Genomic DNA, 27,967 nt, shown 5'->3' with positions numbered 1-27,967 from the left:
CCATATAGATATGCCAACTGGACGGTGTATCAGAATGGAGAACGCAGAGACAATGGGGACCCGTGTGGGGGGAATGTGGGGGACAGCAGGTGTGGACAGCCGGGGGGGGGGGGTGTCATGGCAAGCCAGAGAGAAGATGCACATTCAGACCTCCAGCTTTGGAAAAGAGGGAACGAGGAAGGATCGCTGGGGGGGGGGGGGGGGGAGGCTACTTTATAAACCCCTAGGTAGATCCCAGCACCCCAAGTGCTGAGCAGCTAAACGGGTATTGAGGTACGACCTTTGGGAGGGAGTTGAGAAAGAAGCCTGGCTTTAGAAAGAGGGTGTGGGGGGGGGACTCCGCCACTCATTTAATCCAGGCCTGGCCCAGGACAGGAGAAAACGTTGAGGTGTAGGAAGCCCCGCCCACCCTTCCCCGCCTTAAATAAAGTGATCCGTGCAGAAGGAATAATATGATGGGGGGGGGCAGGCAGGCGAGGGAGGAGGGTGTGAGGAGGGGAGGATCAGAGGCAGAGATAAAAGTACATAGGGGCAGTGACGACATGGTCACCAGGGGAAGGACGGTCCCTTGGGTCTGAGACCCTGCCCTGGCCCCAACCTCGGGCTTGCCTGGCCCAATGGGACCCGCCCAGTGCCAAAGGCAGGGGCGTCCAGACATAGTCCCCGTCTTCTCCCCACAGGCTGGCCGCGTGTGAGGCTCTGGGGGACAGGTACGGGGGGCAATGTCCCTCAGATTGCTACACAGAGGCATGGGTGGCGTTGAGGGAGATGGGGGCATTGTTTGGCTGGATCAGCTCATACAGGGCCTGGTAAGTCCCCACCACGAAGCCCACGAAGCCCAGGCTGCTGATGAGGACGTCCTTGGCGATGAGCAGGGGGCTCAGGCCCTCTGCACAGAACGTGGTGATCTCCAGCAGCGGGGGGATGATGAGGGCCAGGGCGCTGCTGCTCACCGAGCCCACCAGAGAGATGACCAGGTCCAGCCGGGGGATGAGCACGGCCAGCACGCCTGCGGGGAGGGGGAGAGCAATGCCTGCGGTCAGACCTGCCCCCTGCTGGACGAGGTACGCACTGGCCACAGCCAAGCCAGCGTCCGCCCGGCTTCTGCAATGGAGAGCTCCAGGGAAAATGAAGATCCTCTCTCTCTCTCTTCCCTTTCTTTTTCCCTCCCTCCCTTCCTTCCTATCTCTACCTCTTTCCTTCCTTTCCTTTCTTCTCTCCCTCCTACCCTCCTTCTTTTCTTCTCTCCCTCCCTCCTTCCTTCTTTCCCATCCTTCCTTCTCTCCCTCCCTCTCCTTCCTTTCTTCTCTCTCCACTTCCTTCCTTCCTTTCCTTCTTGACAGAAACCCTCCCTCCCTTCTTTTCCTTCCTTCCTTCCTTTCTTTCTTTCTCTTTCTTCCTTCCTTCCTTTCTTTCTTTCTTTCTTCCTTTCTTTCTTTCTCTTTTGTGGGGCTTGAACTCTGGACCTGGGCGCTGTCCCTCAACTCTTCAGCTCAAGGCGAGCGCTCTACCACTTGAGCCACAGTGCCATTTCCGGTTTTCTAGTGGTTTATAGGAGATAAGAGTCTCATGGACTTTCCTGCCCTGGCTGGCTTTGAACCACGATCCTCAGCTCTCAGCCTCCTGAGCAGCTGGGATGACAGGCATGAGCCACTGGTACCCGGCTGTCCCTTTCTTTCTCTCTCCCTTCCTTCCCTCTCTTTCCCTCCATTCCCTTTCTCCCTTCCTTCCATTCCACCTGCCCGCCTGCCCGACCTTTTCTTTGACTCTGAAGATCAGATGGGCCTTGACCTCACCATCCTCCTGCCTCTGCCTCCCTGAGTGCTGGGATTGTAGACAGGCACCACGGTGCCAGGCTTGGCTTCCATCTCCCTGCCCTACATTCCAGGGCAATCGGGTCTCTGCCGCGGGAGGAAGGCCATGATGCGGAAGAGGGGCTGGGCCACCTCTGAGCAACTGCTCATCGCCTTACTACCCAGGGTACTGGCCATTCAAAACCTCAGTGCTCCCCTCCCAGTCCAGCTCTACGATGAGAAGCCCACGTCACACGCATTTCCAGAACAGTGGACTGTCTCAGGAAATGCCCGCGGCCTCCTTACAGAACAGCTCCCAGGACTGTCCCCTGAGGTATCTCAAGCAAAGGGGAGAAACTCCACCCTTTCTTGGGGTCCACTGCACCCAGTGTCCTCACCTAAGTGGTCTTCCCACTGGGCAGGCAGAGGCCAGTGTGTTACACGTCTATTTGAGGATTGACTGTGGGCTCTGGGTTTGAATTTTACACTCCAGTCCGGTGTTGTTCATGAGTTGGGGGACACTCCCCATTTTCTTGTGGGCAAAATAGAAGTGCTACTATGATCATGTGGCCATAATCAGGTTTCGTGAGGCTGGGGGTCCCGAACCCACAGCCCTGGGATGCAGCGGCAAAAAGGCAATCCACCTGCGGGTTAACCGAACATGGATGGACTGAGATTCCCACTGTGGGGTTCCCCGGTAACCTCTTAGGAGACAGCGCCCCATGCTCAGCCTCAGCCCAGCGACTCCTGAGGTGCATTCTGCACAGGTGGTGATTTGAACTTGGTTTCTGGAAAGTGGATGGGACCACACGGTGTGCAAATGAATTTGAATCCCAATACAGTCCTTCATGCTCGCCTCTTTCCAGAGCCTGACCAGCTGCCAGGGCCTGACTCCACTCCCTGATTACTGTCACCATGGAAACCAGGCCCAAAGGGCCAAAGGCTGGGAGAATGCCAGGAGGAAATGAGGACCTCAGAGATAGAAGGAGTGAGAAAACACAGGACTCCCAGAGGAGGGATGAAGGAAAGACAAAGAGGGATGGAAGGGTGGTAGAAAGCAGAGGCTTCCCCAAGCCCACCATAATTGTCCTGGACCTTTTTGTGTCACCAAAGGGAATATGATGGGGGTTTCAATGTTCAAGAACAAAGCGGAGGCTGGGAAGGTGGCTCAGTGGTAGAGCGCTTGCCTTGCATGCATGAGGCCCTGGGTTCGATTCCTCAGCACCGCATAAGCAGAAAAAGCCAGAAGTGGTGCTTTGGCTCAAGTGGTAGAGTGCTAGCCTTGAGCTGAAGAGCTGAGGGACAGTGCCCAGGCCCAGAGTTCAGGCCCCATGATCGACCAAAAACATAAAAAAAGAACAAAGCAGATTCGGGGGACACAGAAGCTCAGAACTAGTTCTGGGTGCTCAGCCATCCTTCTTCCTTTTCCTTTCTTCTATGGATCAGACACCAGGGCACTTCCAATCAATGTCTGGAAAGTAGGGGGAGGGGAGGAGAGGAGGATACAGGCTTTTTTTTGTCAGTCATGAGGTTTGAACTCTGGGCCTGAAAGCTGTTCCTGTACTCTTCAGCTCAAGGCGAGCATTCTACCACTTAAGCCATAGCGCCACTTCCAGTTTTCTGGTGGTTCACTGGCTATAAGACTTTCATGGAGGGCTGGGAAGGTGGCTCAAGTGGTAGAGCGCTAGCCTTGAGCTGAAGAGCTGAGGGACAGCGCCCAGGCCCAGAGTTCAGGCCCCACAACCGGACCCCCCCACCTAAAAAAAAAAAAGACTCTCATAGACTTTCCTGCCCAAGCTGGCTTTGAATCGTGATCCTCAAATCTCAGCCTCCTGAGTAGCTAGGATTACAGATGTGAGCCACCAGTGTCCAGCTATACAGGCTTTTTATTTGTCCTGTGAGCAAATGAAGGCCTCTTTGGGCCCTTAGCTCTCTCTACATAAAGAGATGTGGTCACTGCCCCCACTTCCCACCCAAAACCTTGACTCTTCTCATCTGCCACATGGGAGCAAACAGCCCCGTGAGATCATTCACATAACAAACCCAGAGCCCTATACAGCATGTCACAAAAATGCTTAAAGCCAGCTTATGGTATCGCCATCCTATTTCTCACAAGCTGTGGGGCCCAGGGCAGAACTGCTCACTCTCTCTGAGCTTGGGAAACAAATAGGAGAAGATTTCTAAGGCCTGCCCTACCTAACTGTGCCATTTTAAGACACTGCTTAAGCCGGGCGCCGGTGGCTCATGCTTGTAATCCTACCTACTCAGGAGACTGAGATCTGAGGATCATACCTCAAAGCCAGCGCGGGCTGGAAAGTCCGTGAGACTCCTATCTCCACTAAAACCCTAGAAAACCAGAAGTGGTGCTGTGGCTCAAGCGATAGAGCGCTCACCTTGAGCTGAAGAGCGCAGGGACAGCCCAGGTCCACAAGTTCAAACCCCATGACTGACAAAAAAAAAAAAAAAACAACAACGAAAAAGACATTGCTTGGTCCTGATTTGGTCGCGTCATTTCAGGAGCAGATCCTGGGCTCCAACAAGCCGTGTTCTTCTTACTGGCAAAGAGCATGCTCAAGAAGCTACAGTGGATACAAGATCTAAATGTCGGCCGGGCACCAGTGGCTCACACCTGTCATCCTAGCTACTCAGGAGGCTGAGATCCAGGGATCGTGGTCTGAAGCCAGCCCAGGCAGGAACATCTGTGAGACTCTTACTAATTTAACTACTAAAAAGCCAGAAGTGGCTTTTTTTCTCAGGCCCTGAATCCAAACCCCCAGGACTGGCACCCTCCTCCCCCCCAAAAAAAATCTAAATGCCATAGCAAGCAACATTGGACACCTCTAGAAGAACAGAGCAAATGCACAAAGACCCTGCAGGCAGCCCTAGAGATCCATCCAACGACTTCAAAGTCTCCAGGAAGCTGAGGATGCCACGGGGCTCTCAGAGATGAAGGGGCTACCTTCTTTAATGGGATGAGATGCTAGGTACTAAGCCACGACAGACCACAGAAGGGAAAGGCAGGTGCATGCTCTCGAAGATCAAAAACAGCCCTAGCTCGCTCAGCAGCGTCTTTCAGCAGAAGCACGCACGGTGAGGCCCAGCCCCCACCGAGCCTGGGGGGAAAAAAAAAAAAAAAGCATGGCGAGACAACAAAAGAGGCCTCTAAGTTGGAAAGTACAGGTTCTGGAGAATCAGGGAGCCAGGCTTAAGATGCAGCCCTGCTTCTCCTACAGGATCCACTTTGGGGTGTGGGAATAAAGGCAACTTATTTCAACTATTCTCATCCTTTTGTCTGACACCATTGGGCCCTCTCAGAGCTGGCACCACACACACACACACACACACACACACACACACTCCATTCAAACCTTCAAGTGCTGCTGGCAAAGGGCAGACAGCTACCTCGCCCACACACATTAAGGCAATGTATCAGAAAAGTAAGAGACAGTGTGTGCTCCGCCTTTGCAGTCACTTGAGCCCTGAATGAGCTTCCTTGAGGGCTCTTTCCACACCACTGGGTCTGCCCAAGGCCCTGAACACTGCCCAAAGAAGAGCCACATGTAGAAGAAGCCAGGAGTTCAGGCTGCCGTGGCTCTCCAAGGCTGGTGAACCCAAGCTGTCTGCCCTGTCTCCTGCCCGCCCCACCCTGCTGGTACTACATCTTTAGGAGAGCTGTGTGAGATCCAATCAGCAGGAGTTCTCTGCATGTGGAGACTCAGGAGAAGTAAAATGAGAGATCAGCAAGGGCCCAGAGGGCTTGCTACAGCCAGATCGGGTCCTGTTTCTTAGGTGGATAAAAAGAATAATCTGGGCGTGCAATCCTAGCTACTTGGGAAGTGGAGATGGTTTGAAGCCAGCCTCGGGCATCAAAGTTCAAAAGACTCCGTCTCAACCAATGGCTGGGTGAAGGAGTGTATGCCCATCATCTCCTGTAATGAGGATGCATAAGTAAGAAGATTCAGTCTAGTGCGGTCTGGGCATAAAGAAAGACCCTATCCTAGCCAGGTGCTGGTGTTGCTTGCCTGTAATCTGAGCTATTCACAAGGCTGAGATATGAGGATTGAGGTTTGAAGCCAGACAAAGCAGGAAAGTCCACGAGACTCTTATCTCCAACTAACCATCAGAAAACTGGAAGAGGAGCTGTGGCTCAAAGTGGTAGAATGGTAGCTTTGAGCAAGAAAAAAAAAAAAAAAGCCCAGGGACTGTACCTTGGCCCTGAGTTCAAGCCCACAACCACCACCACCAACAACAACAAAAGACCCTATCTTGAAGATAACCAACATAAAAAGAGGTTAGGGATGTGGCTCATGTGGTAGAGTGCCTGCCTTGATTCAATCCTTAGTACGAAACGATAAAAGAAATACAGAGAGAGAGAGACACATACAGAGAGAGAAAGAAACAGAAACAGACAGACAGACAGACATAGGAGAGCCTTTTGCTTGCCTTCTTTACACTGACAGCCAAAAATGTCATTTCTGACTCCTCCAACTATAAGCAACATTCAAATCATTCATCTTGAAAAAATACTCAAGTCTGTTCTATTTTTAAAGTCATAGGAGCCAGGCCCGGTGCTGGGATTACAGCTATGTGCTACCACACGCAGCTCTATGGCATTCTACAGCATGTCCACCAACTACTGTCCTCATTCCCGGGTCCCGTAGAATCCAGACAAACCAATTCACTGCAATCCCTGGGTACGCCTCCACTCAGAAGCCATGGCTGGCCTGGGAAGGTAGCTCAGTGGTACAGTGCTTGCCTTGCATGCATGAAGGCCTGGGTTTGATTCCTCAGCACCACATAAGCAAAAAAAGCTGGAAGTGGCACTGTGGCTCAAGCGCTAGAGTGCTAGCCTTGAGCTAAAGAGCTGAGGGACAGCGCCCAGGCCCCACGACCAGGAAAAAAAAAAAAAAAGCCATGCATGTCTGCCTGTAGCCTCTCTCCTGGGAGCACTGGGGACTAGTTGTCCTTTGATGGTGGGGGGAAGCGTAGACCCACAGGGCCTTCTATACTCACAGGTGAGGCAAACCAGCATGGTGCGCACAAACAGGTCCACCAGTAAGTGGCAGCGATCGGGTACTCGGGACACAAAGAATGGGATGATGATTTCGGCCGGGACGTAGAACTGCAGTGCGTAGGTGAAGAAAATGCCAAAGGAGTAGAGCAGCTTGACTGACTGGTACAGCCTGCAGGGAGATCAGCACCCCTTTGTTCCCCGCTTGGCCGGCTCTGCACCTTTACAGACACCTATTGGCCAAGCCGCCAGACCCCGTGAACTCCAACCCAACAATTTCACGTCTAAGTTCTCATCTCGTGTGCACAATTGCAACACGGACACAGAAACAGGAAACCCTGGATACTTTAGAAGGAAGGACGGGAAGCAGTGGAAAGGTTTAACCAGCGGGCACATGGGTGACGTAGTTCATGGCGCTCCGTGGAGCTCATGCCTGGTAGCTTTGATATTTCCAGGGACTTGCAAGCATTGTGTGCCTGCTGGTGTATGTGTCAGGACCCTCAGCCCTTCCCTGCTGGGGGTCCAAGGCTCAGTGGGGCTCTGACGCCACTCCTCCTCCACCAGGGTCTGGAACGCAATGGACAGTGGACTGGCTGTTCTTTTTTTTTTTTCAAGCCCTGTACTAGGGCTTGAACTCTAGGCCTGGCCATTGTCCCTGAGCTTTTTCTGCCCCAGGCTGGTGCTCTACCACCTGAACCACAGCTCCACTTCCGGCTTTTGGCTAGGTATTTGGAGATAAGAATCTCATGGGCTTTCCTTGCCTGGCTGGCTTCTGATGGGAATCTGCTTTGTTCTCACAACTCAACGTTGCTCCTATGGCATGGCCCACTGACTATCCTCCTCCCCGGACCTTCCCAGAATTCTCTGAACCAGATTCACACATGAGACAGCGAGTCAGCCGGCCTCCTTCATTGGATGTATGCAAATATGGTCTTTTACTAGGTGTGAAATGGGCACTGACTTGTTCGTGCTTGAACTCTAGTTCTTAGACCATAGGCAGATCACCCTGAGGCAGGCTGGCCTGAACACCAATGCTATTCACCAAAACTACCCTCGGTGCCTCAATCTGCCTTATCTGGTCCCCCCTCAGCCCCTAATGGCACACACAGGCAAACTAGCCAGGCTGGCCAAGAGGTTATTATTTCCATTTATCCCTTCCACACTAACAAAGCTCTCAGTATCTGCTCACGGCGCCTCTCCACAATGAGGTTTTCATCTTCGAAAGAGAATTACTAAGCCAAGCACCGGTGGCTCACGCCTGTAATCCTAGCTACTCAGGAGGCTGAGATCTAAAGATCATGGTTCAAAGCCAGCCCAGGGCAGTAAAGTCTGTAAAACTCTGACCTCCAATGAACCAGCAATGAACCGCCAGAAGTAGAGCTATAGCTCAAAGTGGTAGATGTGCTAGCCTTGAGCACAAAAGCTCAGGGACAGTGCCCAGGGCCTGAGTTCAAGCCCTAGGACTTGGCACAATGGTGTAATGGGAATGGTGGGTGGGGGAGGGGGAGTGGAATCCATGATTCTTGGTTCTTGGGGCTCGGGATTTCTCTACGGGAAATGTCTTCACAGGTCATGGCTTGATGCATGAAATCAACGTAAAGCAGGAATCACGCAGCGTGTGAGGGCCGAGAACCTCGAACTTCTGCCACCACCCCACACCTTGACCCCCTCCCCCACATACCAGCAGTTGGGCAGGTTGAGGGTAAGGCTGCCTTGGATGTTGGCACCGAATTGCAGGTACCCCAGGGACCCCAAGCTGATGTAGAGGACGGTGACAATGGCCATCCCCACGAACAAGAGGACTGGAAATTTCTGGGGGTCCTTCATTTTGTTTTCAAGGGGCAGAACCTACGAGTAGTAAGGGAGGAAGGACAGCACAGAAGACGAAGAAAAAAGTGAATAGCCAATCAAAATATAACCATCCAAAAACAAAATTATTCTCAGACCCCCCAAAGTACATTTCCCTCTCCCGATAAGAAAAACAACAACAACCACAACAAAAAATGGATGCATCAAAGTTATTCCGTCAGCAGCTGGAAAGGTCTAGAAGGGACTCCAGAGCTGACTGGCTTAAGTGAGAATCCCGAGACATGGAGGGGAAGGGGAGGCAGGATGACTCCAGGCTGCTGGCCCAGGGCAGGTCTGTCCCCGGCCCCCCCAACCCTGCACAGGTGTGTGGCACTCAACAGCGCCCCCAGTGTCTGACCTGAGACCACAGCTCCCAGCCAACCTGTGGGAACAGACAAACGCTCTTGGCCCATTTCCTGCCTCAAAAGCTGCCTGGGGTTCCACTCACTGACCTGAGCAAGAGCACAGATCCCTCACAATGGTGAGGGCATAGAGGGGAGGGGAGGGGACCGTGAGGTCTTCATAAGCTGCCGCTGCTAGTTTGGGAGGACCATGGTCCCAGCCAGTCCAGACAGCGAAGTTCACAAGACCCACTACTCCTAGCTGTACATGCTTATCATCCTAAGCCAGGATGGAGAGGCCTCAGTTAAGGAGGATCATGGTTCCAAGACAGTCCGGGCAGCCAAGTCCACGAGACTCCATGATTACAGGTGTGGTGGTATGCACCTGTCACCCTTAGCTCAAAAAACAAAACAAAACAAAAAAACCAGCACAAGAAAAGAAAAGGACGGAGGCACGGCTCAGTGGTGGAGCACCAGTATGAGTTCTTGAGTTTCAAACCATAGTACCTCTCTCCACGCTTAGCCAGACACCCAAACCACTCCCCCTCCCCGCCAAAAAAAGGTTGGCGCTGGCAGCTTGCATGGAATCCTGCAGCACGGTTCACTTGTTCACGAGGAGAAAAGTCCCGGAGGTTAAGTCCGACAGTGGGGACAGGGAGGGTGCCAGGGGACACTGGGTAAACAGTATAGATTCCCAGGGGACACTGGGGGCCCAAGTCACAGTGCCACTTACCATTCCGATGCTTTCAAATGAGAAAATGGCTGTGCCAAAGAACAGAGGGTAGGTCTTCCACGATGCCACCAAGGGTAGGTGGCTGGGGTCTGGGATCCTCTGAGAAAGAGAGCCAAAGGTAAGCAGAGATTCAGGATCAGAAGCCCTCAAATCGAAGAGGCCACACCTTTTCTGAAATCTCAGATTCCTAAAGGGAGAAAGCCTGAAAGGACAGGTGATCTGGGGACTTGGTCGATTTTTTTTTTTCTCTTCAGGCTGAGAAAACTTTTATTTGTTCAAGGGAAGCCTAGCCCAATGTGCCAAATGTTGAGAGTTTTCGATTCTTTCACTAGGTCACCCCATCCATAGATATTGAATGCAAGTAGAAATCAAAAGATAAAGCCAGGTGCTGGTGGCTCACATCTATCATCCTAGCTTCTCAGGAGGCTGAGATCTGAGGATTGGGGTTCACAGCCAGCCCAGGCAGGAAAGTCCAGGAAATTCTTATCTCCAATTAACTAGCAAAAAGTTGGAAGTGGAGCTATGGCTCAAGTGGTAGAGCACTGGCCTTGAGCAAAAAAAAAAATGGCTCAGGTATAGCATCTAGGTGCTAAGTTCAAGCCCCAGGACTCGGGGGGGGGGGGGGGAGGGAGATGAAAACAAAAACAAAAACAAAAACTGAGCAGAACTATCAATAAGCTAAAGCATTTTAAACTGCCCTTAAGAAAGCAATCCACTAAGTAATGAGCTGCACACCGGCAATTTCACAGAATATTATGCGTGATCTGAGCCACAGATAAAGAAGACGAGGCTGTATTGGTGAGGAGGAGTCAGTCCCAGAGCCAGTGTCCCCTGGGGATCCCCAGGGAGGGACAGTCACCGAGAGAGGGACGGGGCCAGGGGTGGGTGGCACCAAAGCTGTGGTCCTTGAAGAACTAGACTTTCAAGGTACCACTTCAAGTAAAAACTGATTTAGAAGCTTCTATGGCCGTAGCATCTGCAAAGTTCATGTTGAAATCTGCCAAAGTGGCCATTCTGGGAGGTGGTGCCTTTAAGGGGTCGGAGAGGGGGGATTTGAGGCTGGGCTTCCAGGGAGGTCAGCAGGGAAACACATGACTTGTGAGTGCAAGGCCATGGGACCCATCATTTTCTCATGAACTGGGGTTCCTTGTCAAGGGGTTAAGCAAGTCCTCACTTGCACGGGACTAGATTGGTTGTTCTGAGAGTGGGTGGTTATGAAGCAGGGAATGTGTTTTGTTCTGCCCTGCTGGGAAGCGACTCCAAGCGCCATGCCTTCCCAGACTTCCCAGCCTCCAGAAGCAATAAATCTACTCTGTGGAGGAGACTCTTACTAGTGCTCCTAACAGATGTTTCTAAATTGGTTTACTGATTGTGTGGTTTACTGATTGTGTTGGGTTTACTTAGCAAGGTACGATGAAGAAGGGTTTACTATGGCTCATGGCTTCATAGCTTTCTGTCCAGGGTGAGATAACTCTGTTGCTTTGGGGAACTGCGTCTAGAACATCACCACAAAAGGCACGAGTTGCTCACCTCATGGCAGACAGGAAGCAGGGCCAGAATCCCAATACCTCCCCTCTTTGAGGGCCCGCCTCCAATGACCTCACTTCCTCCCATTAGGCCATATCTCCTGAAGGTTCTAACACCTTCCCACTACTGCTACAAGAAGGTGAGCAGACATTTAGCATGAAGTACTTTGCAGGATGCTCATCTAAGCCAAGTCATGAAACAGGTATTTAGATACGTCTGGAGCACAGCCCAATAGTGTGATAGAATCATCTGGAGTGAATCAAAGGTCTTTTGTTAATCTTTGCAGCAGGCTTCTCTTTGGAAGCTTTCAAAACAACGATATAGTAATCTCTTCAGAAGAAAAAAGAAAAAGAAAACTTTTGTTTCCTAGGTCCTATGAAGAAATCATATAGATTTGTTTATAAGAAACATTTCCAGGGCAGGGAAGGTGGCTCAGTGGTAGAGCGCTTGCCTTGCATGCATGAGGCCCTGGGTTCGATTCCTCAGCACCACATAAGCAAAAAGAAAAAAGCCAGAAGTGGCGCTGTGGCACGAGTGGTAGAGCGCTAGCCTTGAGCTGAAGAGCTGAGGGACAGCCCCCAGACCCAGAGTTCAGGCCCCATGACCAGACCCCCCCCACAAAAAAAAAAAAAAAAAGAAAAAGAAAAAAGAAACATTTCCAAGCCAGTTGTTGGTGGCTCACATCTGTCATCCTAGCTACTCAGGAGGCTGAGATCTGAGGATCGCGGTTCAAAGTCAGTCTGGGCAGAAAAGTCTGCAAGACTCTGATCTCCAATTAACCACCAGAAAACTGGAAGTGGCACTGTGGCTCAAGTGGTAGAGTGCTCACCTTGAGCTGAAGTGCTCAGGGACAGCACCCAGTCCCAGAGTTCAAGCCCCATGACTGACAAAAAGGAAAAGAAAAAAAGAGAAACATTTCCAGCTGGGAACTGGTGGTTCACACCTGTCATCCTAGCCACTCAGGAGGCTAAGATCTGAGGATCATGGTTCGAAGCCAGCTCCCACAAGAAAGTCCATCAGATTCTTATCTCCAAGTAACTACACCATAAAAGCTGAAAGTGGAGCTGTGGCTCAAGTGGTAGAGCACTAGCCTTGTGCACAAAAGCTCAGGGACAGCACCCAGGCCCTGAGTTCAAGGCCCAGGACTAGCACCAGAAAAACCTCTAATCTGTATTTGCCATACTAAGGACCCCTATTTATACTTCACTCGTTTGTTTTATTTACTTCTCTGTTATCTCACGAGACCATGGGGAGCCCGAGCCCACACCTGAACGATGAACTGGTAGATCATCACCAGGCTGACCAGCATGCTGACGTTGGCCAGCAGTGAGAAGATGGTGAGGGCCCGGAGGTTTCGGATGAAAACCAGCAGCACCAGGAAGGGCAGGAAGGAGAGCATGTAGAGCCGCGAGTCCATGGTGGGGGTGAGGATCACCGTCTCGTTGTGGTGGCAGTTATTGGTGGTGCCATTGGCAGCTTCTAACACCTAGAACGAGGACAAGAAAAGAAAAGGGGGAAAGCACGGAACAAAGTAGCAAGCTGAAGTCCCACTAGAAGAGGATCCTGGGTGAAGGCTAGGGTGTGTGTGGAGGTCAGGGAGGCACCTACAGCCAGTGGGTCTTTCCTGGGACAGATCTGCCTGGCTATCATGAGCAACTCAACTATCTGAGCTGGGCTTGGTCACACCTTATCCAAGATAGAAAGATGGAGAAGTTATCCTGAGGTTTCTGTGTTGCTTTTGTGTGTGTGCCAGTCCTGGAGCTTAAACTCAGGGCCTAGGTTCTGTCCCTGAACTCTTTTTTTTTTTTTTTGCTCAAGGTTAACACTCTATCACTTTGAGCCACAGCTCCTTTTCTGGCGTTTTTTGGGGGGAGGTTAATTGGAGCTAAGACTCTCATGGACTTTCCTGCCTGGGCTGGCTTTGAACTGAGATCCTCAGATCTCAGCCTCATGAGTAGCTGGGATTACAGGCATGAGCCACCAGCACCTGGCCATCCTGAGGGTTTTTTTTAATACCCCAGATCTTCAGGTAACAAAACGAGATTGTATACATAAAGAGTAAAACCTGATGTCTTCGACTGGCAAAAACTGGCTTAGAAGGAACCCCATTCCTTGATTGGCATATCCCTCCCCTCTCTCTCTCTTTTAACCAGAGCCTACCTGTTTAAAGTTGTCAGCCAGAAACACAAAGTAGACGCAGCAGAACCCCAGCTGAGTGATGATCAGGAAGAAGTCTACAATGTGTCTGCAATGAGGAGGATGGACGTGAACATCAGTACAGAACAAGCAAGCTTCCTAGAAAGCCGAATGGCTTGAAGGCTTGAAGAATACTTCCCCAAGATACACCCACTCCTTCCCCTTCCCCTTCCTGGCTGGTGACACAAGCCAAGCATAGCTTGCTATGAGGAGAATGGTGGGAGTCACGTGACACAGAGTCCGTTACCTTCCCCAGTGGGAATGGCTCCGGATCCAAGCACTGGGGTTGGCTTCCAGCCCACACATCACGGTGTCCCCGTAGTCCATGTAGGGTTTGTTCAGCCTGCCAGAGGGTGGTGAACAGAAGGGCAGAGTAGGTGGGTTAAACAATGAGAGTAACAGCCACTGGCACTTGCGTGTCATCCTAACTACTCAGGAGGCTGAGATCTGAGGATCAAGGTTCAAAGCCAGCCCCAGCAGGAATAATCTGTGAATCGGTGAGATTCCTATCTCTCATTAACTAGCAAAAAAAAAAAAAAAATGCTGAAAGTGGAGCTGTGGTTCAAGTGGTTGAGAGCTAGCCTTGATCACAAAAGCTCAGAGACGGTACTCAGGCCCTAAGTTCAAGTCCCTGGACTGGTGTACGCGCGCACACACACACACACACACACATATACGCACATACGTACACACACTCAAAGAATGGGGCTATGTCTATTAGACTTCAGTAAATTTAACCCATGACATTAAGCAAATGGGAGAGGCAGAGCCCCTGGGAAGCAAGGAGGTGGCGTTGTGTGAGGGCGGGGGGGAGGGGTGTAGGTGGTTTGGGGGCCCTCACCTGCGGCAGAAATGGTGGGCGCATTTCACCAGGATGCTCATGCAATGCACAGCCACAATGCTGATCACCAACAGGCTGAGGGGACCCAACTGGAGAGACAGAGAGAGATTAGTGGGTTCAATCGGGCCTGGACCTGCAGGAGATGTGATCTGTCAATAATAACATGCTACCCGGGCATGTCTACAGGCAGAACGGGGGGGGGGGGGGGAGGGGGGCCAGCACGAGAGGAAAATGCACTCATGGGGATCAGCTGGGAGAGAGGAGCTCTGGGCCATACCTGCCACAGAGTTCATCTGGCAGACAAGACCAGCACAGGGGGAGTGTGTGTGCTTAGCCTGTAATGCATGGGCAGAATAGAAGCTCCCCAGCTATAGGGTAAGGGGTATGGGGGAGGAGAAGGCATCCTGAGCACAAGACCCCATCAGGGGGTTGGGGGAGCTGAGGACAGATGATCCCCACCTCTGAAATTGCAATAGCTTTGGGCCGATGATCTGCAGAAAGTGAGCGATAAAAAGAAGATACACGCTTCTCAGAGTTGACCACTGAAGATGGGGTTGAGGACTGCAGAAAGTGAGCAAACCTTCTATCCCTGACACATTAAGTTCAGATTATGGACAGAAACTGCCTGGGCCACATGGAGACCATCTTCTCTGTCCCAGAGGATCGCCAAGATGACAGGGCTCTCTGCTGATGTGCTGAATGCCCGGATGCAGTTTCTAAGAGCCTAGACTGGGCCTGGCACACAGAGAGGCCCCAGTAAAACGCTGTCAATTAATTCTTGGCTGAATGAATACAAGGACACAAAGCCTCCCAAGGCTCACACCCGCAATCCTAGCTTCTCAGGAGGCTGAGATTGGAGGATCATGGTTTTGAAGTCAGCCCAGGTGGGGGGGGGGGGGGGGGGAATCCATGAGAGACTCTTTATCGCCAAATAACCAGCAAAAAGCTGGAAGCAGAAGTGTGGCTCAAGTGGTAGAACACTGGTCTTAAGCCAGAAAGCTAAGGAACAGAGCCTGGGCCCTGATTTGGAACCCCAGTACGAGCACAAAACAAAACAAAGTTACCAACTGCCTTGTCTTCACACTTCTCTCCAGCAGCATGGATGCTTACCAAAATGCCGGCATTCTTCACTGCCAACGGCAGCCCCAGGAGCCCCGTACCGATGTTGCCTTTTAACAGGTGGATCAATGTCTGCAGCGATCTGAATAGGGAGAGGGGAGCAGGGATGGTCAGCTGGACACAGGCCATTCAGTCTGTGTTCCTCCATGCAAACCTGCCCGAGACCAGAGGCTGACAGGCGCTTCTACGCTCTCCCCTCTTCCTCTATGAGCACCTGCTTCTAACCACTGCCCTGAGCATGGCAAAGGCTCCCCCAGACAGCAACAGAGGGTAACAAAAATGATTGTGAAGGGGTTCTTCCTGTGTGGGAAAAAAATGGGAAAATAACCAATAGCCCAAATTCTCTTGTCGCGGTGTTTGTTTTTGTTTATTGTGTGATGGTCCTAGGACTTCACCTCAAGGCCTGGGCACTGCCCCTGAGCTTCTTTTTGTTTAAGGCTAGTGCTCTACCACTTGACACAATGGACCTAAGACAGACAGGCTCACATCTGTAATCCTGGCTACTCAGGAGGCTGAGATCTGAGGATCTCAGCTTAAAGTCAGCCCGGGCAGGAAAAGTCTGTGAGATACTTACATCCAATGCACCACCAGGAAACCGGAAGTGGCGCTGTGGCTCAAAGTGGCGGAGCCCTCGCCTTGAGCAAAAGTGCTCAGGGACAGTGTCCAGTCCCTGAGTTCAAACCCCACAACCAAAAAAATAAAAAATAAAAAAAAGTTAATTGGGTACCAGTGGCTCATACCTATAATCCTAGTTACACCTATAATCCTAGTTACTCAGGACTGGCTAAGATCTGAAAATTGGGGTTTGAAGCCAGACTGGGCAGAAAGGCCATAAGACTCTAACTCTAATTAACTACCAAAAAGCAGGAAGTGGAGCTGTGGCTCAAGTGGTAGAGCACTAGCCTTGAGTACAAAAGCTTGGGAACGGCACCCAGGCCCTAAGTTCAAGCCCCACTACCGGGGCGGGGGGCCGGGGGGGTGAGGGTGGGGTGAATGGGAAGAACCCTCAGGGCTAGACCCTGGAACCTAGCATCTAAGCCCTGAGTTCAAGTCCCAGGATGGTGTGTGTGCACACATAGAATAAACCTGCTGTAACTGTCATGAGTATCCTTCGGATTAAGACTCAGCTCTAGAATTCAGTCCTGTCTCAGGAAACACAAGGAATAATGCTAAGGTATTACTAAGAAGGTGTTTATTCGACTGACAAAAAAAAAAAAAGAGAGATCTTTCATGCGATGTTTCTAACATATTTATAAGATTATTTCTTTGTTGCTTTGTATGTCCCTCCCCCACGGTATAACCCCTGCTTTCACTGTCTATGATGTTGGTATATGTGGAGGGGAAGGGAAAAAACAAATCGTTAAAACAGGGATACAGGAGGACCCATTGCAACAATGAGATGTACAAGTTGTTATGTTGAAAAACAAACTTTACAACTTTGGTGGGGGGGGGCAGGGGGCGGATGGGATGGGAAGGGGAAACAAAGGAGGAGGCTACAATGCTTGATAAGAAATGTACTCATTATCTTGCCCATGTAATTGTAACCCCCTCTGTACAGTATTTTCACAATAAAAAATATGTTTATAATAAAAAAAAGAAGGTGATTATTAAGAAAAAGCCAGGGAGAAATGAAGAGGGTGGACACCCCCGAGCTGAAGTTAGCAGGACTAGAAGGACACATGTACCCTTCTGGGGAGAAAGAGGCCATGGTCAGAAGGCAGTGGCTGATAATTAGATCCTGATGAAGAGCCAGGGTACACACAGGGGCTCCTTTGGCCTTAGTGGTCACCTGATCATAGAGACAGCAGAGACAGCATGGTGTCTCTCCGTGGGGAAGGGGGAGTTGGGATAGACATCAGGAATGGGCTTGTCTTCCTACTTCGCATCTCTTGTGACTGCTTAAAGAATAGGAAGCTGGGCTGGGAAGGTGGCTCAGTGGTAGAGCGCTTGCCTTGCATGCATGAGGCCCTGGGTTCCATTCCTCAGCACCACAAAAGCAGAAAAAGCTGGAAGTGGCGCTGTGGCTCAAGTGGTAGAGCGCTAGTCTTGAGCTAAAGAGCTGAGGGGCAGCGCCCAGGCCCAGAGTTCAGGCCCCACAACCAACCAAAAAAAAAAAAAAAAAAATTAGAATAGGAAACTGTTCAAATTCAATACCACTTGACCCTAAGTCACTGAGGCCTCTGGTACTGTCTAGAAATTCTGCAGAGAATCTAACTCCTTTAAAAGTAAGGGTTGCACTTTTTTTTTTTTTTCAAATCTGCCATTCAGTAGAAACCCAAAGTAGATTTCATTTCTATTTATTTTTTTTTTTATTTTTGTCCATCGTGGGGCTGGGCGCTGTCCCTCTGCTCTTCATCTCAACCACTTGAGCCATAGCACCACTTCCAGCTTTTTCTGCTTATGTGGTGCTGAGGAATCGAACCCAGGGCCTCATGCATGCAAGGCAGCCAGCCCCTTCATTTTTAATTATTTATTATTTTGTGCTGGTCCTAGGGCTTGAACTCAAGGCCTATGTGCTATCCCTGAGCTTTTTTTTTTTTGCTCAAGGCAAACACTCTACCACTTGAGCCACAGCTCCACTTTCAGCCTTTTTGGTGGTTCACTGGAGACAAGAGTCTTACTTTCCCTTGCCCAGACGCCTAAGTAGCTAGGATTACAGGCATGAGCTACCAGTGCCTGGCAATACATCTCCCTCATTACCCATTAAGGCCATTAGTAAGGGCCATCTACACTCTGTGTAAAGACATTTCACACTGACCTCTCTCCCTCTGCCAACAGACAGAAAATCCCATCTCCCAGCTGGCCTCAGTATTTCCAGGAAGGATCAAGGGACTGCCTCCCGCTCTCAAGCTCAGCAGAGGGTCTACATTATCAGTAGACTGTAGCCAGGATATAATGGGCCTATTAAATGTTTATCTTGGCAAATGTTTAATCCACTTAAGTGCAAAGGTAAGTGGTGTTCCAGACTCTTCTGTCTGACAAAGGCTTCTTCAAAACAGTTCTCAGCTGGCTTCTGTGGGTCCCTAGGGTCCCTCCCAGCTCTCCATCATCCCCCACAAACACTTGGCGATCTCCACCCCCTCCTTCTCAGGGCTGCTGCTCACCCAGGAAGTGAGGGAACTAGCGGGGAACAAGGTGGTAGGCTCTCTGGTCTGTTCAGCTCAGAATTGGGCAGGCTTCCTGTCCAGGGGTCACCACGATTCTTTCCAATAGATAGCCCCAAGATGAGATTACCAAACACAGATCCACTGGGGGCCAGGGGAAGAGGAGGGCCCAGCCAATCTCTCAAGTTCCATCTGCTCTGAGGGCAGTTCATGTACATTTTGGTCCCAGGACCACCTTCTTTTCGGATGAATTAAGGACCCCTCCCCAACCAATTGCTTATGCAGATTCTATCTGCAGCTATAGATCTGATCTATGTATAATATATATAATATTTAAAATTATATATACTATATAGATATATAGTTAAAAATTATACACTATATATACATATGTATGTATTATACATACATATGTATATGTAACTTTTAACATATATAATATTTTCAATTTTTTACACGTTTTGTTGCCAGTCCTGGAGCTTGAACTCAGGCCTCAGTGTTGTCCCTGAGCTTTTGTGCTCAAGGTTAGCACTCTACCACTTTGAGCAACAGCTCCATTTCCAGCTTTTTTTGATAGTTAATTGGAGATACAAATCTCACAGACTTTCCTGCCTGGTTGGCTTTAAACTGTGATCCTCAGGATCTCAGTCTCTAAGTAGCTAGAATTACAGATGTGAGCCATTGGCACCTGATATGGTATGTGTGTGTGTGTGTGTGTGTGTGTGTGTATTTTTTTTTTTGAGAAATCACCTGATATGGGGTGTGTGTGTGTGTATTTTTTTTTTGAGAAATCAAACCCATTTTTCCAGAGAAGGAAATGGAGAAGAATGGCACTGTCTTACTTACAAAGCATTTTCTTGAATGTTTTGTATAACAGAAGACGGTGTGTGTCTGAGTCTGCATTCAGCCTCTGTGAAACACTGTTGTGTGGATGGATATGAAGACAATCTGATGGCTTTAGACATGCAGTTGGTCATTTTTCTTTGACACTATTCCAAAATGAAGCATATGATCATTTCTTCAAAGCCATTTACAATTATGGAATTGAAACTTCATATTCTATTTCATTAAAAACTATTGGTTCTGGACAGGCACCAGTGGCTCATGCCTGGAATCCTAGCTAACTCAGGAGGCTGAACTCTATGGATCTTGATTCAAAGCCAGCTCAGACAAACCTTGGAGATTCCTCCCTCCTATTAGCCAGCAAAAAAAGCCAGAAATGGAGGCATGGCTGGAGTGGTAGAGTGCCATCTACAAGTGAAAGAAGCTGTTAAGATCACAAGGCCCTGAGTTCAAGGTCTGGAACAAATACACACATAGACACATATAAACATGCACATGTACACACACACACACACACACACACACACACACACACACACACACACCATCCATACCACCAACAAAACATTGGTGAGCATGTTCTCTGAATGCAACTTCCTAACATCCTTTGGTTATTTGGACATTTTTGTGAGTTATTCAGCTCTTCTAAACACAAATACCTTTCATTATATAACACTGAGAAATCACAGACATTAACATCAGCACAAAGCTCATCAGCAGTTTATATGCAAAGGAAAACTGCCAAGCTCACAATAGTAGACACACTGGATTTGGCTTTTCTTTTGTCTAATATTGCTTGAAAGCTCAACATTTTTATGGGGGTCACAAACACTGATGCTTGTCTTGAGTGCTGATTGGTTCGTTTCCTTCATATTCCAAGAAAATGCCAGGTACTGAGGTTTGAAGCGCCAGTGGCTCATGCCTGTAATCCTAGCTACTCAAGAGGCTGAGATCTGAGGTTCGTAGTTCAAAGCCAGTCTGGGCAGGAAAGTCTGAGAGACTCTTATCTCCAATGAACCACCAGAAAATCGCAAGTGGGGCTATGGCTCAAAGTAGTAGGGCACTAGCCTTGAGCAAAAGAGGTCAGGGACAGCATCCAGGCCCTGAGTTCAAGCCCCAAAACAGGCACTAATTTTTTTTTTTTTTAAGGGAAAGAAAGAAAGGATTTTCCCCTAAGGAGATGACTTTTCTTCTGGCAGAGCCATTGAGAGTCTCCAGCGGGAAGTAGAGTGCCTTCTGCCAGGGTGGCCATGGGGGGGGGGGGGAGGGGGATAAGGTTAAAGGGAAAAGATGTGTGGGGGGGGTCCCCACTGCTGCCTCCTGCTCAGATTGCAGCAGACAGGATGGGGGATTTCCACCAGAGCTTTCCATAAGAGGAACACGCTTCTCAGGCAAGTCTGTGCCAGCAGAAACTAGCTAGAGGTGGCTCGGGGCGAGTCCTGTAGACAAACCACGTCCCCCAGGGTCACCCCAGGTCACAAGACATATAGGTCCTGGCTGGGAGAGTAACATCGAGAAAGCTACCCCAGCAAGGGGCTCTGGGATGGGGCTCCATAGTCCCCTCAGGGGATGGATAAGGTCAGGGGACCAAAGGCGTGTTCATTGAATCTTGCCCAGGATGGGGCACTGGGGTGCTGGGAAATGTCACAGGCTGCGATCAGGGCAGCTGCGCCCCCACACACAGCCAGCCCCTGCTCCCCAGCACACCCTCAATTTGTCTGCCACCTAAGGGAGAGGGCTAGCCTGGGCCCTGCTATGTCCTGGGGATCTCAGTTTCCCTGGTGGGGGAAGGCAAAAGCACAGTTTCCTCCATGATCAGCTGCTGGGGACAGAAGTTTGGGGGTGACTCTCTGCTTTAGGGGGCTTCCAGTGGGGGCTGAGAGAGATGGGAGCGAGGGAGCCCCCCACACACACACACAATGGCCTTCTAGAAGCTTTTCTCAGCTGTACACTCTCTCCAGCCCACCCCCTGGCCTGCTGGCCCTGACCAAGCTGAGAATAAGAAAGGACCAGACAGCCAGGTGCTGGTGGCTCACGCCTGTCATCCTAGCTACTCAGGAGGCTGAGATCTGAGGATCACAGTTCAAGGCCAGACCGGGCAAGAAAGTCTATGAGATTCTTATCTCCAATAAACCACCAGAAAACCAGAAGTGGTGCTGTGGCTCAAGTGGTAGAGCGCTTGTCTTGAGCTGAAGAGCTGAGGGACAGCGTCCAGGCCCAGAGTTCAAGCCCCATGACAAAGAAAGAAGGAAGGAAGGAAGGAAGGAAGGAAGGAAGGAAGGAAGGAAGGAAGGAAGGAAGGAAGGAAGGAAGGAAGGAGAGGAGAGGAGAGAAGCAAACAGTAGCAGGTTCGAAGCCCACCCCCACCACCACCAGGACAGAGAGCAAGAACGACTCACGTAGTGCTGTTTCTCTCCCCGAAACGCTGGTAGGAGCCAGAGGAGAAGTGGCTCAGCCCTTCCGAGGGGCTCTCCTCCGGACTCACGTCGGTGGAGCTGTAGTCGTGGTAATCTTCATTGCGAAGTCTCTGCGTGGACATGGTAGCTGGAGGAAGAGGGTCAGAATGAGGATCTCTGCTCGCTGGGGCCTTTAGCTTCATGCCTGGGGTGGGCTCGGAGACCGAAGCAGTCATTGTCACAGCCACCCACAGTGACTGCCCTACAGGACTGAGTATGAGGGCCCCAGTTATGGAGGGAGAAATATGTAAGAAGTGCAAAGTACACAGGGCAGACTGGGCATGCTCAGACTCTACCCCTCCACCTCCCTGGTCCCCATGGTACCACTCATAAATGTCTAAATTTGTCACAGTGCACCCGAGCAAAGCAGAGATGAGGCAGTGGCAGGGCAGGGTGGGGAACGCTGCCTCCAGGAAGTCCTCCAGGTTTCCGCTGGTGCCTGCGAGCCTCGAGCCTCAATCCACAGCTACCTTTCCCCAGAGACAACCTTCCAGGATGGAGAATACGGATGTGTCTCGGGAGGACCCATTTCTGTCCTCTGCCTTCATTAGAGAACCTGTGCTCACAAGAAATTCCCTCCAGATGGGCTGGGAAGGTAGCATAGTGGTACAGTGCTTTTCTAGCATGCATGAAGCCCTGGGTTGGATTCCTCAGTACCACATACACAGAAAAAGCCAGAAGTAGAGCTGTGGCTCAAGTGGTAGAGTGCTAGCCTTGAGTAAAAGCAGCTCAGGGACAGTGGCCAGGCCCTGAGTTCAAGGCCCAGGACTGGCAAAATAAAAAATAAAAAAACACAAGCAAAAATCCCCTCCAGATATTCTTAGGAGAGGAACACGAAGGAGATCATATAAAATGTGTTGAAATGAACTCCAGGAAATGGAAACAAAAGGGTGTTTTATTCTCTGTTGCTGTTTTTGTTTTCTTTTTGTCTTGTTCATTTATCTGTCTTTGGGAGGGTTAAGGGGAGGCCCAGAAATGGAGGACCAAAGGGTGAACAAATGTAGCAGTGGTACTCACTAGACACTATGTGTCTAGTGACGATGAACTGTACAACTTGTGGGAGGGGACGGAGGGAAAAATTGGGAGGCAGCGAGGGAAGGGTGACATTGTCCAAAAAGAAATGTACATCATGACCTGACTTTTATAACCATAGTCCCTCTGTGTATCACCTTTATTTATTTTGTTGGTTGTGGGGCTTGAACTCTGGGCCTGGGCACTGTCCCTCAGCTCTTCAGCTCAAGGCTAGTGCTCTACCACTTGAGCCACAGCGCCACTTGCAGCTTTTTCTGTGGTGCTGAGGAATCGAACCCAGGGCCTCATGCATGCAAGGCAAGCACTCTGCAACTGAGCCACCTTCCCAGCCCTTCACCTTTATAACAATAATTAAAAATTAAAATAAAAGAAATCCTCTAGATCATCCAGTTCTGCTCACATTGTATTGGGTTACCACCCACCAACAGCCACAGCCCCAGGGCCATCTTGTATAAACTGGAGGCCAAATGGAGGCCTGGAGTAGGCCTTCAGCCCTCTTTTCTGCATACGAACACAGCAGCCAAGACAAGAGGTAGAACACAACTGAGTCTCAGACCCTAATTCCCCCCTTCCCACCCCCAGCCCCATCTCAGCATCTGCCCTCCATGGGACTTCGAGGCTTAAAAATGACACCCCCATGCCAGGCACCAGTGGCTCACGCCTGTAATCCTAGCTACTCAGGAGGCTGAGATCTGAGAATCGTGGTTCAAAGCCAGCCCAGGCAGCAAAGCCCGTGAGACTGTCATCTCCAATAAACCACCAGAAAACCGGAAGTGGCGCTGTGGCTCAAGTGGTAGAGTGCTGGCCTTGAGCTGAAGAGCTCAGGGACAGTGCCCAGGCCCAGAGTTCAAGCCCCATGACCACACACACACACACATACACACACACACACACAGAGTAAAAGAGGGTGCTGAGCACTTGGAACCAAAGAAGACTAGATTCCTTCGAAGTAGTGCTCTGTGTGACCCTTCCCGTCCTCTGGTCTCCTATCTACCATCTCCCCTGAAACAAGTCACAGATCACACACCCCATGTGAACCCTGCTCCCCAAGCAGCCAGGCACCCCAGGGGGAGGGGGGGCTCACCCCTTCCTCCTTCGTCCAGAGGGCCCACAACTGTCCGAGGAAGGAAGGAAATGCTACACAGGGAAGCCACAAAGAACCTGGAGAGCGGCCATTCTGAGTCCCCATGTTGGGTTTTGCTCATTAACCTGTCCTGTCAACAGTGACCTTCACACAGTGCACAGGACGGGTGTCACACCTTTTCTGCTCCCCCCGGCTTGCACTTCTTCCTTTGGACGCTTACAGATCAGTTCCTGTTTAAAGAGGATGAGTAGAAAAACTTGCAGCTGCCCGATGATAGGAAGTGGTGGGCGCCCCCATACTGCTCCTCTGGCGAAGAGAAGATGGGGGATTCTCTAATGGGGATGGAGGGGGTGCCCTCTGGAGTCATGAGAAATGAGAACCCTCTAGAATCTTGGAACCTGATGGTAGAGACTTCACAGGTGCACCCGCCCCTCAGTTTACAGCCAGCCCGATGGGCCGTGTGGAGCTGGAAATGTCTGGTAAAAGCAGGCCGGGTGCTGTGAGCAGGTATTAAAATAAGGTCCATTTCCTGCCAAGAATATTGCCGTTTAAAAATGACGAATATAATGCCTCTGGTCCAGGGCAGACTGGCTCCAGCCCTGCCCGCAGGTGGCTGGACATCAGCCTGGGTGTGAGGCACTCTCTCAGGAACCTGGGGAGACCCGTCTTAGCCCATTCCCCATTGTGCCAAAATGTCAGAAGTGAGCCAATTTGTTTGAGCAAAGACTGATCGCAGCTCCGAAGGGTCAAGGGCAGGACACCAGCATTGCTTGATGCGTGGTTAAAAAAAATAAATAACCACAGAAGGGCTGGGAATGTGGCTTAGTGGTAGAGTGTGTGTGTGTGTGTGTGTGTGTGTGTGTGTGTGTGTGTGTGATTTTTTCCCCCCCAACCTAGAGGATTTCAAAGTTGTCACATAGCTCCAGAGAAAATACATACAAGATGAAGCAAAGTGGGAAAGTTCCCACTATGCAGATAAAAGCTGGAAAATTGGTTTATGTGAGTCAGAAGGTCTGGGTCTGCCTTTATCACCAATCAACATGGGGCCTTTGGATCACGTGCTTTGTCGAGATCTTAGACTCCAAATACGTTGAGAGTGATGGAGGAACAGGTGGTGTGGGCTAAAATAGTTCCAAAAGTCAGAGATCAGAATCGTTTATGCGAACATAAATGACATAAATGGAGTCTTTTTTTTGGGGGGAGAGCATCCATCATGGGGCTTGAATCCAGGGCCTAGGGGCTGTCCCCAAGCTTCTTTTGCTCAAGGATAGTGCTCTACCACTTTGAGCCATAGCTTCCAGTTTTCTGGTAGTTTATTGGAGATAGAGTCTCATGGACTCTTCTGCCCAGGGAGGCTTTGAATCGTGATCATCAGATCTCAGCCTCCTGAGTAGCTAGGGTTACAGATGTGAGCCACCAGCACCCAGCTTTGCTTTTGAGTCTCTTGCAATACATCAAAAGCATTAGGATGATGGAAAGGGTGACATTGATCAAGACACATGGTAGTCACAAACTGACAAACTGCACTGAATCCCTCTTTGTACAACTTAGGGATTATAAAGAGATAAATAATAAATAGAGAAAAAAATAAAGCCGGTGGCTCACACCTGTAACCCTTACTACTCTGAAGACTGAGATCTGAAAACCATGGTTCCAAGCCAGCCAGGGCAGAAAAGTATGTGATACTCTGATCTTCAACTAACTACCAGAAAGCCAGAAGTGGAGTTATGGCCCAAGTGGTAGAGCACCAACCTTGAGCAAAAAAGGTCAGGCCCTGAGTTCAAGTGTCCCAAGACTGGCACTAAATAAATAAAGCATAAGCACAAGAACCTTCCAATAGGAAAGCAAAGGGACAAAATTTAGCTAAGGGGGCTGGGAAGGTGGCTCAGTGGTAGAGTGCTTGCCTTGCATGCTTGAGGCCCTGGGTTCAATTCCTCAACACCACATAAGCAAAAAGAAAAAAGCTGGAAGTGGCGCTGTGGCTCAAGTAGTAGCGCTAGCCTTGAGCTGAAGAGCTGAGGGACAGCGCCCAGGCCCAGAGTTCAGGCCCACGACTGGACCCCCCCCCCAAAAAAAAATAAATAAATAAATTCAGCTAAGGGCTCAGTTTTCCAGTGCCTTTCAAATAGCCAAGACACAACTCTGGTGATTCACAGTACATTTATTTATTCTACAATGCAGAGACCTCTTTATGTTATACATAAATAAAAACTACAATGACCTGTAGAACATTACTACGAGAACCACTCAAAGGGCAGCAGAGGCAGGCCTAGTAATCCTAGCTACTCAGGAGACTGAGATCTGAGGACCACAGTTCAAAGCCAACCCAATCAGGAAAGTTCCTGAGACTCTTATCTCCAATGAACCATCAGAAAACTGGAAGTGTTGCTGTGGCTCAGTACAAGCACTAGCCTTGAGCAAAAGAGCCTTGAGCTCAGGGACAGTACCCAGGTCCAGAGTTCAAGCCCCAGAATTGGCACACACACACACACACACACACACACACACACACACACACACACACACAAGCAGAAATCTATAGACCTAAGGTCAAGTAAATAACTATGAGATGGTGAGAAATATGGCTTAGCAACTGCAGGAAGAACGAAAAAACAGTGCTGTCAGACACTGGTGGCTCATACTTGTAATCCCAGCTATTCTGGATGAGAGCTGGAAGATCAGGCCAGCTTAGGCTGAAAAATCCATGAGACTCTATCTCCAAAATAACCAGCAAAAGGCCAAGCTGGAGGCATGGTCCAAGTGGTAGAGCAGGTTCAACTTGATTGACAAGCTAGAGCTACAAAGCTGTCATTAAAGGTTGGGCTTGCAGGTTGCACTTGTTTTGGAGTCTTCAAAGACTGGACAAAGCCAAGATCATTAGATGGAAGATGAAGGGACAAAGAGTTTCGGCCAGACATAAGAAAAAAAAAATCTATCAAATCATTTGTCCAAATGGACACCAGTGGCTCACACCTGTCATCCTAGCTACTCAGGAAGCTGATAGAGGATCAAGGTTCAAATCAAGCCCAGACAGGAAAGTCCATGAAACTCTTAGCACCAATTAGCCGCCAGAAAGCCAGAAGTAGAGGTGTGGTTCCAATGGTAGAGCACTAGCCTTGAGTGAAAACACTAAGGGACCAGTGCCCAGGCTCTGAGTTCAACTTATCAAGCATGGAGGTAGATTTGCTAAGCCATCTTCCTACACAAGACTCCCTTCTGTCTCTAACAGGCCAGCCCGGATGCAGCCTGTAATCCAAGATCAATGCAGCACGGACCAGTTCTGGCCCTGTGGGAGTGTTTAATGGGCTCTATTAACCGGGGAAATGAGAGTTGAAATATGTGAAAGTTGAAGCCCAGCTAGTCCTTCTGGTTCTGGAGGAAAGCAGAGGAGTTTACAAGATTCTGTGTGGTTCCCTTTCCCTGACCTTGAGACATTCCTTCCTCTGGGGGGGGGGGGGGGGGGGTGGGAGGGGGGAGGGAGGAGTACACTATTACATGAAATCTATGTCTGATAGAAAAAAAATTTTAAATTAATTTCTTCAAGAGTACAGTCAACCAGAATTGCATTCAAACAACTGTCAGTCTCACCTTGATCTCTTTCCTTCTTTTTGCTTATGCAAATTGTGTCTTGGTTCAATGCCCCATCCAGAGATGATGGGAATTGAATATCTACACATGTGGATGGTTAACCTCTCAAATATGTTGGTTTCCCATGGCACACACATACACACAAATGAACAGGGGCTGGGAATGTGGCTTAGTGGTAGATGCTTGCCTAGCATGCACAAAGCCCTGGTTTCCATTCCTCAGCACCACATACACAGAAAAAGCCAGAAGCGGTGCTGTGGCTCAAGTGGTAGAGTGCTAGCCTTGAGCAAAAGCAGCTCAGGGACAGTGCCCAAGCCCTGAGTTCAAGTCCCAGGACTGGCAAAAAAGAAAAAGAAAGAAAGAAAAGAAAAGAAAAACAAAGAACAGATGAGACCATTTCATGCCAGGAACACTGTATGCAAAAATATGTAAGTTTTGTTGCAAATTGATT

At 49.9% G+C, this 27,967-nt stretch overlaps 1 protein-coding gene across 1 annotated transcript in view; it reads right to left on the bottom strand.

Moving 5' to 3' along the window:
* Positions 1-205: 205 nt before the first annotated feature.
* The window catches only part of LOC122115484 (proton-coupled amino acid transporter 1), a 32,711-nt gene continuing 4,949 nt past the window's right edge, over positions 206-27,967 (bottom strand). The window contains exons 2-11 of the mRNA XM_042688984.1: positions 21,756-21,900; positions 15,401-15,491; positions 14,291-14,379; positions 13,697-13,792; positions 13,414-13,498; positions 12,521-12,739; positions 9,727-9,825; positions 8,486-8,652; positions 6,807-6,976; positions 206-1,009 (exon numbers count right to left, since the gene is read on the bottom strand). Of these exons, the coding sequence (XP_042544918.1) occupies positions 738-1,009; positions 6,807-6,976; positions 8,486-8,652; positions 9,727-9,825; positions 12,521-12,739; positions 13,414-13,498; positions 13,697-13,792; positions 14,291-14,379; positions 15,401-15,491; positions 21,756-21,895 (1,428 nt within the window). The 5' untranslated portion in view covers positions 21,896-21,900 and the 3' untranslated portion in view covers positions 206-737. The remainder of the gene's footprint in view (positions 1,010-6,806; positions 6,977-8,485; positions 8,653-9,726; positions 9,826-12,520; positions 12,740-13,413; positions 13,499-13,696; positions 13,793-14,290; positions 14,380-15,400; positions 15,492-21,755; positions 21,901-27,967) is intronic.

The sequence above is a fragment of the Dipodomys spectabilis genome, unplaced genomic scaffold, assembly GCF_019054845.1.
Source record: "Dipodomys spectabilis isolate Male_0828 unplaced genomic scaffold, ASM1905484v1 ptg000119l, whole genome shotgun sequence".
NCBI lineage: Eukaryota > Metazoa > Chordata > Mammalia > Rodentia > Heteromyidae > Dipodomys > Dipodomys spectabilis.
The sequence above is the reverse complement of the archived record's forward strand: the minus strand, read 5'-3'. Positions and strand labels throughout refer to the sequence as shown.